This window comes from Dipteris shenzhenensis, chromosome 22 (genome assembly GCF_047967505.1).
Source record: "Dipteris shenzhenensis isolate YYH24624 ecotype China chromosome 22, Dip_SZ_1.0, whole genome shotgun sequence".
Classification (NCBI taxonomy): Eukaryota; Viridiplantae; Streptophyta; class Polypodiopsida; order Gleicheniales; family Dipteridaceae; genus Dipteris; species Dipteris shenzhenensis.
Genome location: NC_141617.1, coordinates 38,867,168 through 38,882,902, shown reverse-complemented (window position 1 = coordinate 38,882,902; position 15,735 = coordinate 38,867,168). Strand labels below are relative to the sequence as shown.

Here is a 15,735-nt window from a genome sequence, read left to right as displayed (position 1 = left end):
AGCTGCGAACAACCACAGATAGATCCACCCTTATGAGTACACGGGCAGCACTGAAGGGGACCAAGATCTTTCTAGATGAAGATCTCACACTCCTACAGCAGGAGCATAGAAGGGAAGGAATGGTACGGGTGATGGCTGCAAGACAAGAAGGGAAATGGGCAGTTCACAGAGATGGTAGCTGATCATTCGAGAGAGCGCAGAAAAAGAAGTACGAGATGCAGCAGGAGAAGGGGACAGCACATGACGGTGTCTGAACGATGGGACAAGTATGCAAAACAAATTGAGGATGGCAGTGTGGAATTGTAATGGCACCCTATGGTCCCGACCCAGGGGGACTCTTGGAGACATACCATAACAGAGATGTGATCTTCTACACCGAGACACATGACAGCCCAGAGAGAGGGCTACCCACAATGACAGGATACACATGGGAGTCTGCCCACACGAGGGAACTGAGGAGGGATAGTCGGGTACGAGAATCTAGAGGTGTGGCTGTTCTCTTCAAATCACATCTGAGGCCACTCCTCTCTATGATACGAAGGGAGGAGCATGCACGACACATGTGGATTCAGGTCCAGTTACCAAACACACAACCGACCGTCATTGCAGTATGTTACTTTTCCCCATACACATCATCCTATGCGCGAGAGGTCACCACTAGCGGGCACAGCCCATATGAGACTATATACCTAGATGAATCCAGGAACATTCCCAAACTCATCCTCTAAAAACACAACATAGTGCAGTTTCAATCTCATGATAGTCATTCATAAGGTTGAACACCATAAACTCCATCACACATAGCAGGGACTAGCTACTATGACATCCCCACTGACGTCATCAGCACCCAACAGTGGGGTTAGACCATAGTATAAAAATATGCTCTCACACATACAAATCCACACACCCACACAAACTTGAGCATCCATTTATACCAATGGACATATTTGGGGATAGTGTTCAATGGACCACGTTTCACGATGATCCATTCGGGTACGGCACGACTCACACGAGGACGGGGTGCTCTGGCTAGACTAGAGAGGTTATGCTTCCAGGCACACTTCCAGGACCCCCCGACAAAGGGCTGGCTCTTTGACACATTGGTGAGACCGACTGCCATGTACGCAACACCTTTTTGGGGGGGTGATATTTCAGCGACGGAATGGAAGAGATTTGAGAGACTACAGGTGACCATGGGATCCAGGATGATTCAGAGTAAACCCTCAATCCCTTATCAGATTATACAGGCAGAGTTCGCCATGACCCCTTTCTAGGTTGATGCCATCTTTCAGACAATGACGTTCCTCCACAGAGTTTGGTCCTTACCGTAGTGGAGACTACCGAGGTTAGCATTAGAGTCCTCAGAGAGTGCTGTTGATATGGCATGGTACGCACGGATATCCACATGGTTTGGTAGTCACGGCATTCAGATGGACAGACTTTTTCCCTTTCAGTACAGTCTGGATGCACCACCCGAGATGATCCCACGAGATGAGATCAACCGTATCATACGGTTGGACCTCCTCCAGCTCCATACATCTACGGCTTGGGGGGGGAGGAGCTCTCCACCAAGATCCCGTTCTACCATGATCACTTCTTGAGGATCTCAAAGCACGGTCTTGTCATCAGACCTCAGTATCCTGAGGACAAGAGAGTTTCACATGCATTGAGAATCGCCATTGGTCAATTACGAGTCTCATCACATCAGCTACTGCAGATTGAGGGAGAGCTCTGTAGGCATACCCAGCGAGCAGAGAACCTGCACACTATGCTAGATGGGGGAGATCAAGATGAAGGAGCATTTTCTATGTGTTTGCCCAGTCTACTATGAGATCCGAGGACGATATCACTAACTCTTTCAGGAGGGACATGGCTTTAGCCCACTCACACGGCTGATACATTTTCACGATCAGGTCTGTGTTGGGCTCTACCTACTTGAGATGCGCCGACAGAGAGACACACTGATGCAATAGGCCAGAGAGCAGCATGGACTGATGCCATAGGTCACCATCAACAAATCACAGACTTTTGTTACAAACTTCTACGCATCTGAGTCACCTACCAATATAGCTGAGGGAGAGGAGCTTGATGAGATGAGAGCATCGTGGATCAGTAGTAGGAGTGTCCACCACGACACGGCCAGACGAGGGACACACTCCACGTGCGACACAGAGAGAGCCCAGAGTACGCACGATCGAGGTCCGGCCTATCTCATCCCTTCTCAGAGGCAACCGCCAGAGACGACACGCATAGCCCACCGGATCCACAGATCGAGGAGACCACGCCCTTCCCGACGTCGCAAGACAGCTCGACAGACACAGATACGAGAGCTTCTAACATCTCATCAAAGTGCCACCAGGTTACCTGGATATATGGAGCCTGAGCATGTACTAGGAATGCTAGCCCTGAGCGCCTGACACGCTTCTTTGCTACTCTAGTATTTTGTTCACTAGCTGAGCATGTTAGCATTTTAGCTTTTGCTTTCAGTTTTCACTTTTAAGTTCTCAGCAAGGGTCTTAGTGAACCCTTTGCTTCAGCCCTCAGTGGCTTGTATGAGGTACTTCTTGGATTCACACTTTGTCTCATAGGCCCGCGAGGCCTCTTGCAGACGTTAATCTCTCTCTCTCTCTCTCTCTCTCTCTCTCTCTCTCTCTCTCTCTCTCTACGAGCCAATGGAGAGCATACAGACCTACACTTAGCTAGGGACAGCTTTCACCGGACTAGTGTTCAAGATGGTCCATGCACCTACGTCATGGTTTACAAGACACTAGGGAGCTCTGGCACGAGTAGAGCGACAGTGCTACAAGCCCCATCAACTCTTATGGAAACCACTCGTATGCATGCACCTATATGATGTAACTAGCCAGCCAACACCCAATCTCTCGCACTCACAACGCCCTACATCTTGCACACTTTTTACTGCCAGTGGGGTCAAATACACAGCCCTAAAGCTTTACAATGGCCGAGTGAAAGATCATGAGCGCCTGCATATTGAGTTCATTGCATATGGAATAGACACTTTGGCCCCGATCTTAGCAAAGCTTTTTAACGAAGGGTTCGCACCGGTTTCCCTCACCCCTAGACCCTTAACACTTTCAATCCCATTCACAAGGTAGGGGATCCCATAGGCCGGAAAACTACAAGACCATTATGATTGGACATGTCATGTCCAAGATCTATGCATCAACTCTCGACACACATGTTAGCCGGCGGCCTTCCAAAGAGATCACATACTCACACTCCGAGGTGTCATAGAGGAGGCCAGGTCACGAAGACAGAGGGTTTATTGCTGCTTTGTGAATTTTCACAAAGCTTTTGACACAATGTTGAGAGCTCTTGGGGGATTCTATTATTTTGTCACATTCATTGATGACTTCACCAGGTATACTTGGATTTTCGCTTTGAAATCCAAATATAAAGTTTTTGCATGCTTCAGGCATTTTATTGCCTTGGCTAAGAATGAGAGTGGGCTGAAAATTGCTCACCTTAATACAGATAGGGGGGGTGAATATATGTCAAAGGAGTTTGTTGTTTTTTTAAACCTCACGTGGCATTCATCATCAGTGCACGGTGACTTACACTCCTCAACAGAATCCCATGGCTGAGAGAAAGAATAGATCAATGATGCAGATGGCCATGTGTATGTTGAAAGGCAAGCAATTGCCTAACAAGTTATGGTTGGAAGCCGTTATGTGTGCTAATTACATTTTGAACAGATGTCCCACAAAGGACTTGAAGACCATCACATCTTATGAGGCTTGGTCATAAGCCCAGGATTTCTCACCTGAGGACTTTTGGATGCTTCGCATATGCCCATGTGCCTTCTCAGACACGCACCAAGTTGGATGATAAAGCTGTCAAATGCATTTTTATTGGGTATAGCTCAAAGAGCAAGGGCTATGAGCTCTACCAGCCCCACACGGGCAAGTGTTTTGTCAATAGAGATGTTGTGTTTGATGAATCTTCCTCTATGCCTTTGCTGGACTGTCAAAGACAACCCATTGTTGATGCCCCAGATCTCTGTGACAGCTTGATGCCTTTGTTTCCGTCAGATGCTCATGATGATGCCACATCTGAGGCTGCTGCTCCTACATCTGTTGGTCATTTGCAGCCACATGTGCAGCATGATATTCAGCCCCATTTACAACCTGATATGCCTCAGCTTGATTAGGACATTGCACAAGGCTCTTGACCAAGAGCAAGCTGAAATACAGGAGCCCAAAAAGGTTCCCCATTGGCTCCTTGACACATAAAAGTCAGCAAACAAGAGCCCAAGAAGGTTCCCCATTGGCTCCTTGACACATAAAAGACAGCAAACAGGATACTCCTCTGCCAGCCTGTACTAGAGCAACTGTCCGCAAAGAGCTTGCTACTTTGGTTGCTTGTGCATTGGTGGTTGCTACAGTATGCAATGAAGAGCTATGCCATCATGATTGTTGGTTGAAAACTATGCAAGGTGAATTGGATTCTATTTATCAGAATAACACTCGGGAGTTGTGTGCAATGCCATTGGAACTAAGTGGGTTTATAAGATTAAACGGAAAGCTGATGGTTCAATGGACCGTTACAAAGCCCGTCTTGTTGCTAAGGGCTATGCTCAGTAGCAAGGCATTGATTTTGAGGAGACTTTTGCCCCTACTTCCAGAATCACTACTATTCGCATTGTTATTGCCTTTGCTGCCCACTTTCATTGGGAGGTACATCAGCTTGATATCAAGACAGCTTTCCTTCATGGGCATTTGCAGGAAGAGGTCTATGTTTCCCAACCTCCTGGCTTTGAGGTTGAAGGTTCTGAAAGTAAGGTATGCCGCTTAAAGAAAGCCCTCTATGGATTGAAGCGGACACCTCAGGCTTGGTACATGCTCATTTGCTCACACTTAGCTTTCAGAGCAGCCCTATTGAAGCTACCCTTTACATCCGCAAGAGGGGGACGGATTTGCTGATTTTAGTACTCTATGTGGATGACATGCATGTGACTGGGACACATGCTGAGCAAATTGCAGCCTTTAAGTTTGAATTGCAGAAGACATTTGCTATGTCTGATCTTGGTCTTTTGCATTACTATCTAGGCATCCAATTTGCTAACAGTGAGGGGGGCATTTTTATGTCACAATCCAAGTATATCGGACAGCTTTTGCAGCGTTTTCAGTTTGAGGATTCCAAGCCAGTATCCACACCATTAGAGCCTGGTTTTCACTTCTCTTTGAGGATGGCAGCCGTGCATGTGATGTCACTCTCCAAACCAGCTTCTATTGGACAATCTAAAGATCATGCCATCCTTACTTTGAAGTAAAAATATTTGCGGATCAAGCTCCTCCGACAATCTTAGAAGCTGAAGGGTACCAAAGTATGAATAGCTGAGGAGCTTGCACAAGCTCAACTCAAGAACAAGGCAATGGAATTAGCAAAGGTCAAGGCTGCCACGAAAGATGGGAAATGGGCAGTATACCATGAAGCAGTAGCACTTATTAAAGAGTTCAAATAAAAAACAAAGGACTCTCAGTCTTAAACTGATCTATGGGCCAGCTATATATGTGTATGTTTTATCTAGGTTATCCAGTACGTACTTTAAATAAAGTGGAGCTGCCTTTGCACTCCATGGGAGCTGCCCTGTGCCCTCCCTAAGCTGATGTACTAGATGGTTTTCATGTTGTGCCATAAACCTCTTGGTCTCCCGTGGACGTTAATAGACTTTTTTTCTTTCTTTCTTTCTCTATCAACAGCAGCAAGCAGTTGGTTGTTTGATTTATTTATGCCATACTAGACCTGATCTTCAATATGTTGTCTCACAGTTGAGCAAATATATCCACAGCCTCTCTACGCACCATTGGCAAGCCCTGAAGCGTGTCTTCAGGTATCTCAAAGGCACTCAGCATTTGGGCCTCCAGAAGCAGACTACAGTTGCTACTTCTTGTTAGAATTATTATTATAATTCAGCAGTGAACAATGTAATGTAATAAGTAGGTTAGGGGCACTTTTCCCTCATTTAGAGGTTTTTCCCCCTGACCATAGTTAGTTCACTAACTACGGTTAGTGAAGGATAAGGTTTTGTCACGTAGACAAAACCCATCCCACTTCTTGTATTACTCACTTCTTCTATTGCAAGCACTACGTTCAGCTCTCTTGCTCTCACACTCTCTCTTTTCTAACATTTGGTATCAGAGCAGCAAGACCCTACTCCTAGTTCCCTACCCTGCTCTCCCAGCTCCAAGCTCCCTGCTCGCAGATCCCGTCCATATAGCCGTACTATCCTGCACCATACAATCACCGTACAACGTACGACTTCTGCGCTGCAGCTCCTCGTCCGTACGCTACTCCTGCGCTACTGTCCATACAAGTTGTACAGACAGTTTCGTACAGCCCCATACACTCGTCGTACACCCATACAGCTCCTGCACCGCCGTACCTGCGCCGCCATTCCGTATATTGCGTACCACCGTACCTTCGTTGCACAACTGCCGTACAACAGTACGGTCACCCATACTGCCTGCATTTCGCATGTGCGAACCATACATCTTGTACGTCGTCCATACCATCGATTAGCTCGTCAATGTGTTGTACATCCGTACAGAAGCGCCCGTACACAGACATCCGTACACAGGCATTCCGTACTACGTGTCACCACCTGACTGCGCTGGTTGTCCGTACTCCGTACAGCTACCGTCCGTACAGGTTTCTGCAAATCCGTACACGTACGCATTTCTGTACATTTTGTAGACCCTTGTATTTTTGGTTGGCATCCGCACTTTTGTGCAAGTTATATTCTTGCAGGTACTCGAGCAGTTGTTTTTAGGCAAGCATTATCTACAGATAGCCATTGTTTGGCTTAGATCTTACACAGAAGTTGAGGCATTCTGTATTTGTGGGCAGAAATTGCAAGTTGTCCAAAATTTAGGGCTTTTGCAATCACACTGCAATTTTGCAGTGAAATTTGGGGCTTTTGCAGGCTGAGTGCAATTTGTGCAACATTTGGGGCTTTCAGACCATTTGCCCTCTTTTGTATGCAATTTCCCACAAGAAATTGGGGCTTTTGCATTTGGGTTGCAATTTTATAGGTAAAAGGGCATTTTGGAAGTTTGCAAACAGTTTTGGACTCAGTACAAGTCAAATTGCAGACTTTTGCCTTTTTTTTGCAGATTCTATTTGCAGATTTTTGGGCATTGAGCAGAGCAGTGTGGTGCATTTTGAGCCTTTGACAGGCTGTGACAGTATTTGTCACTGTGGGCATATTTTTCTTTGCAGATTTTACTTGTGCATCTTACATCCCAGGAAGCTTGTTCAGTTTGCTGTATTTCTGAGTTAATCTGGCAAAAATGGCACAGAACAACTCAAATGAGCTCTTCGGGGTTCTCACACAAGAAGATAAGTTGGATGGCACCAACTACTCCTTGTGGAGTTTCATGGTTCGCAACATCTTGGTTGGCAGAAATCTTTGGGATTATGTCAATGGAGATGAAGAAAGACCAGATACAACGCCTATACCTGTCACTCCTACAGCTGGAGGCAAGGGTAGAGGTACAAATACAGCACAGGTGATTGGAACAGCCGCTCCAGGAGCTCCCACAGCAGAGCAAAAAAGATGGGACTCTAGAGATGCACAAGCTCTTTCAGTAATTTCTCTTTCTGTCAAGAGGTTCATTATACCTCATATTCGGTCATGCAAGACATCTATGGCAGCTTGGGTAATACTTGAGAGTATGTTTGCAGCAAGGAACGATGCCAGGGTTTCCTTTCTGAAGCGAGAACTTTCCCATACACATATGGAGAAGGGAGATTCCATGAATTCTCACCTCACGAAGCTTCAGGATCTCAGAGAGCAATTGCTGAACATTGATGAAGTCATTCCGGATTTAGAGATGATCTCCACCACTCTGAACTCTCTTCCTGAGTCCTATCTCGGTTTCCACACCTCGCTGAATTTGTCATTGAGGGGGGGCAGCAATCCTCTCTCCTTTCACGAGTTGGTAGGGCTTCTGTTGCAGGAGGAACAAACACGCAGAAATATGGCAACCCGGGCTGGCAAGCATGCTATGCTCTCCAAGTTCAAGCATGCTATGCTCTCCAAGGATAAAGGGCAGCATAAGCCACATGCCCATCAGCCCACACATCAGCATAAAGCTGATTCTGGACAGCCTTCTTATAAGGCACAGGGTGATACAAACAAACAGAAAAAGAAGGGCATCTATCATTTTGCAAGAAGCCACGTCATTATATTGGAGAGTGCAAGAAGCGCATAGCCAAAGAAAAGAAAAGGGATTCTGGTATGGTTGTATCAGATGCATCAGGTCCACATTGCCATGATGGAGGAGATGTTGCAGCCAACTTGGTTGAAGAGCACTATGCCTTTTTGACTTGCACTTCAGATTTTTTAGTGGGTAGTTCAGATACTACAGCCACTAATGATGATGACCCATATGCTTTTTTGACTTGCAGTTATGATCCTTCAAAGGATGAATGCTCTTTCAGTGTTGATGAGACACTACATACTTGGTATTTTGATAGTGGTGCTTCAAAGCACATCACTTCCAAGAAAAATCTGTTTGTAACTCTGCATTCTTCACCCACCAAGAAGAAGGTCACTTGTGCAAATAATTATTCTCATTCAGTGTGTGGAGTGGGAGATATTCTTCTCACATCCACTGATGGCACAGATTTCAGAATTTCAGATGTACTCTATGTGCCAGGTATAAAGAAGAATTTGCTTTCAGTGTCCTCACTCAATAGAGGAGGATTTCAGGTTGTTTTTGATGATGACAAGTGTGCAGTCAGAGACAAAGAAAATGAATATGCTTTGAGTCGCCTCCTCCTTTGGAGTCGCCTCCTCCTCATGCATGTGAAGGTTGCATTCCTGGCAAAATGCATAGGCTTCCCTTCAAGAAGGATGGTGCAGTGAAAGCTACAAGAAAATTGCAGCTTATTCACAGTGATGTCTACGGTCCCATGAGGACACCTGCTTTTGGGGGTTATCTCTATTTTGTTACATTCATAGATGACTTTACCAACTACACTTGGGTCTATGGTCTCAAGGCAAAATCAAAAGTGTTTATGCATTTCAAACACTTTGTGGCTATGGTTGAAAATGAGACAGGACTCAAGGTGCAGACACTTCGCACAGATCGAGGGGGAAAATACATGTCTCATGAATTTGAGACATTTCTGAAAGAAAAAGGCATTATGCATCAGCTTACAGTGAGGCTTACACCTCAACAGAATGGCAAAGCTGAACGGAAGAATCAAACCGCCATGGAAATGGATAGATGCATGCTCACAAGTAAGAAGTTGCCGCACAGGTTTTGGCTGGAAGGCCTCATGGGTGCAAACTATATTTTAAATCGGGCTCCTACAAAGGCTTTGAAGACAATCACTCCCTATGAGGCATGGCATGGGAGAAAGCCTTCAGTGGACCACTTCAGAGTTTTTAATTGTGTTGCATATGCCCACGTGCCTGTGGAGTTCAGACACAAGTTGTCAGATAAGGCACTAAAATGCATTTTTGTGGGATATAGTTCACAAAGCAAAGGCTAACGTCTCTACAATCCTGCTACACGCAAGATTTTTGCCAGTAGAGATGTCATATTCTCTGAAAATTCTGCACATACAAATGCTGAATTTCAGATTCCAGCCTCTTTAGATGATGTGTTTGAGGGGATGCTTCCTATAGCATTTGGTTCCCCCGCTCAAAATCAGAATTTACAGCAACCTCTGCCAGCTCCACAAGTACACATTCAGCCCCCAGCTGAATTGGTACAACCTCAGGGTGTGGATGAAGTTGTCAGGCAAGAAATTCAAGAGATACACGCAGCCAAAACAGCCCCGCATTGGTTGCTTCAGACTCTCAGGGAGAGTAGACTTGAAGCTCCATTGCCTGGCAAAACTCGCAGTGCAGTAAGGCAGATGGAGGGAGCTCATTCAGTTGAATCAACTTATGCAAGTACTCTTCTTGATGAGGAGGAGCCTGAGACATTTGAAGAAGCAAAAGATAATGTGCATTGGATGAATGCCATGCACGATGAGTTGCAGTCCATTCATGAAAATCAGACTTGGGATGTTGTGGATTTGCCACCAGGTAAGAATGCCATAGGTACATGGTGGGTTTTCAAAGTCAAAAGAAAGCCAGATGGGTCCATTGAATGGTACAAGGCAAGGCTGGTTGCAAAAGGATATGCTCAGAAAAAGGGCATAGATTATGAGGAGACTTTTGCTCCTACATCCAGGATGACAACCATCAGGTCAGTTATAGCCATGGCTGCAAATTTTGAATGGAATGTTCATCAGTTGGACATTAAAACAGCTTTCCTTAATGGAGATTTGTTGGAAGAGGTTTATGTCAAACAACCTCCGGGCTTTGAAATTTCAGATAATGCACTTCAAGTATGCAAGCTGAATAAAGCTTTGTATGGGCTGAAACAAGCCCCACGTGCATGGTATGCCAAAATTGATGCCTTTCTGACCAACAAGGGACTGCACAATAGTCCAACTGAGAGCACCCTCTACATCAAGAAGGATGGGGGGGATATTCTGGTCATCATTCTTTATGTAGATGACATGCTGCTGACCGGATCAAATGAGGAAGTAATTGCAGATTTCAAGGCCCAATTGAAAGCTACATTTGATATGTCAGACTTGGGCTTGTTACATTTCTTTTTGGGGATCCAGTTTATTCAAGAGAAACGTGGCATTGTTATGTCTCAGTCCAAGTATGTTCAAAAGCTCTTGGACAGATTCAACATGCATGATTGCAAGCCTATGTCCACTCCCATGGAGCCGGGGCTGAAGCTTACAATGCATGATGCGGGTGAATCAATTGATGTCACACTCTATAGTCACGCTGTTGGATGCCTCATTTATCTCTGCAATACACGACCTGATATTCAGTTTTCAGTTTCTCAGGTGAGCAGGTATATGCACAGCCCAAAGATTATGCATTGGCAGGCTGTAAAATGCATCTTCCGTTACTTGCAAGGTACAAAGTCTTTTGGCTTGATGTTTCCCAGGGGGGGCGACTTGCAGATGCATGCTTACACTGACTCAGATTGGGCTGGAGACTATGATACTAGGCAGTCCACCAGTGGGAATTGTTTCTTTCTAAGACATGCTTGCATTTCTTGGTTGAGCAAGAAATAGTCTACAGTGGCTACCTCCTCATGTGAAGCTGAGTACAGGGCAGCTTTCACAGCGACAGTTAAATGTGTTTGGCTGCGTCATTTATTTGCTGATCTTCATCTTTCATTGGAGGGTCCTTCTCCGATTCTCACTGATAGTCAGAGTGCTATAGCAGTGGCAAAGAATCCTGTGTTTCATGCTTGCACGAAGCACATTGAGGTTCACTATCACTATGTCAGAGAGAAGTTGCATGCAGGAGAGATGAGTATGATCTATGTGTCAACACATGACAATGTTGCAGACATCTTCACCAAAGCACTTCCACGTGAAAAGTTTGAGGCATTTCGCAGTGCCCTGAACTTATCTCCTTTTGGTGATTTGTTCATGACATTGGCACTGCAGAGGGGTGTTAGAATTATTATTATAATTCAGCAGTGACCAATGTAATGTAATAACTAGGTTAAGGGCACTTTTCCCTCATTTAGAGGTTTTTCCCCCTGACCACAGTTAGTTCACTAACTACGGTTAGTGAAGGATAAGGTTTTGTCACTTAGACAAAACCCATCCCACTTCTTGTATTACTCACTTCTTCTATTGCAACCACTACGTTCAGCTCTCTTGCTCTCACACTCTCTCTTTTCTAACACTTCTAGCTGTGAACTGAGTACATAACAACTTTTACAGCTACAATGGAGTGTGTTTGGCTCCAGAAGTTACTTGCAGATCTTTATGCATGTCAGACCGCTCCTACCATCATCTTCAGAGTTAGTCAAAGTGCTTTGGCTATTGCACGGAATCCCGTTTTCCATGCTCGCACAAAGCATATTGAGGTTCACTATCACTATGTCACAAAGAGATTATCAGCAGGTGAAATTCAGTTGTCTTATGTTCCCACTGAAGACAACTTGGTAGATCTTTTTACGAAGGCTCTACCTTGACCTAAGTTTGAAGCCTTTCAGCAAGCTTGAAACTTAGTACCTTTTGTGACTTGATCTGTTGTAATCTGTACAGTCATAGGTTGCTATATCCCTACAAGATGAACATATGCAACCATGACACTAGATATTCAGGTATCCTGAGCCATGTCCAAGATACTTCAGCCCATACCATGGAGGAAGTTTTGTAGGCCATTCTATGGGCTATCCATAGGTGCCACTCATTCCTTCGTATGTGCCTTGTAGGCCTAGTTGCAGTCAGTTAGTACACTTAGTACATGTACCAACTAGGACAGTTAGGACACTTAGTCTAGGTAGGGCATTTAGCCCTAGGGTTTTGTTTTGTTGGCTCTCTCTTGAGCCTCCATTCAGTTGTACATCATTTTCATTATAGCAAGTACTCTTTGAGCTTGAGCTTCCATCTTCTTGCTTCCTATGTGCACTTCTTCCGACATGAAGGGAAAACTCAGCCATGACAAAGGCTAGCACTAAAGGAGAAGGTTAATCAAAAAGTAGTCCGCATTCTCTTCATTCAAGCTACGATTGCTTGTGAAGACTATACAATTTCAACTTAGTCTCTCCCAAACAAGCATCCAAGCAAAAAATGCTAAGATAGAAAAAATTAAACGCAATACCAGCAGGCTGCAACATGGACAAAAATTTCACAAGTGAAATTTGCATATATGTTAATACGGCAGACGCATATATCTAGATGAATCCAAAAGCATGCTCAAACTCATCCTCTAAAAACACAGCATAGTGCAATCTCAATCTCATGATAGTCACTCATAAGGTTGAAACCATAAACTCCATCACACATAGTAGGGACTAGCTACTATGACATCCCCACTGACGTCATCAGTGCCCAACAGTGGCTTGCACCCATATATGTTGAATACACAAAGTAAAAGAAGTTAGTCAAACACTTCTGTGTAAATTCCTAGGCCATCTATCAGTCTTCCACTGTAGGTGTCATTTCTAATAGTCGATCTCACCTACTGTTGAAGAGGATGAGGACTATATCATCCACTAGTACATGTATCATCAAATCAACAAAAAGCAATGATCCCTCACCTCCTTGGCGACCATGATCTCATCAATGTAGAGCCTAAGGAGTGTCACTAAGAGGGGGCATCCTTGCTTCACTCCAATCGTGCTCTAAATCCAATCTCACCTCCTGGGACACATACTCTCCCACTAACTAACTCGTACAGACTTATCACCCACCAAATCATGACTCTGGGAATCTGCATCGCCTGAAGTCTCCTAATCATACGAGATCATGGGACTGGAGTGTTGTCTCAAAAACCTTACCTGTCTCAAAGCCCGCTCTCTCTGTGTCTCTGTGGGTACTGGTCTCTCTCTCTAGTACTAACCCACAAATCTTGGCCAATATTTGACCAATCATGAGAGTCTGGTAGTTCCCACTGCCCAGTATCCATAAGGTCCCCTGCTTTAAGTAATGGCATAGTGGTGGTACTCCAAGCAAGAGGGAAGCCATGACATATAGCATGGTTGAACATTTGCACTAAGATCCGGACCAAGACCACATGTCCATGTGCTAAGTGCTCAGTCCGTAACCCCTTGTGGTCCTAAGCTCTCCGGTTATAGAGTCGACGCAAAGCAGCCCGCTCATTCAATGCGGTGAAGAAGGTGGATGTGGTGGGCTGATGCAGGGAGGACATACCAAGTGGTGCATGGGCCGGGACATCATGGAGCAATGTCGCGTTTGTGTGCCCCATACCCGGGTCTGTGATGGGGATAGGTCGCTTCCCCTCGGAGACAAGTCCCCATGCAATACTTGGATTACAGTAATAGAGACAAGAAAAGACCACGCTGACCAAAACTAACAGTCCTCTTTCATGGGTGTAACGAAATTCTTGAAAACATTAATACAAAGGCTGGAGATCCTTCCAATCACGAATGGCACATATTTGGAGAGCACATGCAGATCATCAAAAATATGGTGGTGGAATTTGAGGAAGTACTTGTGAGTCTACCTTTGGAGCTACTTCAGAAGAGAGCAATCAGATCTATCCACGAGGTGAAGGTCATGCCAGCCAAGAGGCTCCCATGTCAGGCTTGGGAGCTAGATCCAAAGGACAAAAAAGCAATCAAGAGATATCACAATCATGGTAGAAGGAGGCCATGGCACAGGTTTCAAAAGAGGCAAATACCTTCCTACAGATGTACCCTTTGGGTGGGGATGTCATAGAAGTTCACTTGCAACAGAAGTTTTGGAAGTCATGGACAGAAGCATCACCCAAAGAAATAATGACGCTACAAAAACATGACGATTGCGGTCTTTGCAATACATTTATACTTACATGCGTGATGGACATATCCATCATCTCATCCTCCTTCAACACAAATTCATCTGGATATACCACCTCTCCATATTCATCCCACTCATGAGTATTCTCATCAAAAGGGAACATAGGTGCAACACTTGTAGGACATGAAGTAAAGCCATCTGTCAACACACTACGATGCACCAGGCTGCGACCAGAGGAAACTGTCCCTGCAACACATTCACAATAGCTTTGCTTAAACCACCATTTGATTGTAAGGCCCACACAAAATTCTAACTACAGTTAGGAACTCATAAAGTCTTGGAACTTGATGAAGTATCCACCCTCACGCATAATCTTGCCTCATCTTGAGACGAATCACTCAATCTAATGTTTGATCATCACAGTCTTAGAATTTTGATCATCTAAGAGGCATGTTCAGACAGTAATTGGAGATTGTCTTTACGTATACCAAGCATGCCTTCCATCGTTTCCTTCGTAACTTATTAAATCAAATACTTGCACAGCTGCACACGTGAAACGCATTATGTACGAATTTATTTACTCAACCTTCTACTGGGGGCTGCATGCCAATTGCTTCAGTTATGGTTAGATCTGTTGAGGCCCCATTTGTCCCAGCTAGTGTCGATGCCCTGCTCTCCTCTTCTCGTGCCTTCATGGCATTCTGAGCTGCTTCCTTGTTCAAACGAGTTTGTTCCTCCTCATAGGCCTTCAACTCATCACCCGTGAGAGGAGCTTTTCTGCTCATTGTCACTTTTACAACTTTTGGCGCAGGTTCAGATTGTAGCAAACGTGCTAAAGTCCCAAACTGTTCAAGTCATAATACAACCAAGCTAGCATCAAATGAGTGGGAAAAACAACAATGATGTAATCCAAAAAGAATACTTGAGTTGCAAAATTGGAGGATCACATTCTCAACTTGCCTACTGTACTTCATATAGATAAGCACCGAGGTTCCAGGCTTAGCTTCTCATCTAGTCAACTTATTTTAACAGATACTCAATGCAAAACGCTGCAAAAATATGGGAGGAGAATGAAATAAAGATGTGCTGAGATCTCTCAAAATGATCCTTAGGGGTCTTTAATACAAGTACGTACATCCAAGGTAAAAAACATAGGAAAAAAAAGAATTAAAGCATCTTTCTAAAAAAATACTCAAGGTGATTGACAACAACTCCATTGCAAACGCTGAAGACAGAATTCCACAGAGGAAATATGGCAAGTTTTTGCTCATTACTTGACATAACTAGTAGCTTAGCTCGAAGCTGGAATGCCTAGGGTGCCGAGGGTCCTAATCTCCATGGAGGGTTATGGCTGAGCATCATGATGTTGAGACCGGTGGTCTAGCCCGTGACATGTCTGCTCTAGGAAGATCCAAGGATGTT

The 15,735-nt window shown here is 44.7% G+C and overlaps 1 protein-coding gene across 1 annotated transcript in view; it reads right to left on the bottom strand.

Annotated features, from left to right (window-relative positions):
• The window catches only part of CPSF100 (cleavage and polyadenylation specificity factor 100), a 105,937-nt gene that overhangs the window by 38,688 nt on the left and 51,514 nt on the right, over positions 1–15,735 (bottom strand). Inside the window, exons 10-11 of the mRNA XM_087393598.1 lie at positions 14,900–15,158; positions 14,366–14,559 (exon numbers count right to left, since the gene is read on the bottom strand). Of these exons, the coding sequence (XP_087249724.1) occupies positions 14,366–14,559; positions 14,900–15,158 (453 nt within the window). The remainder of the gene's footprint in view (positions 1–14,365; positions 14,560–14,899; positions 15,159–15,735) is intronic.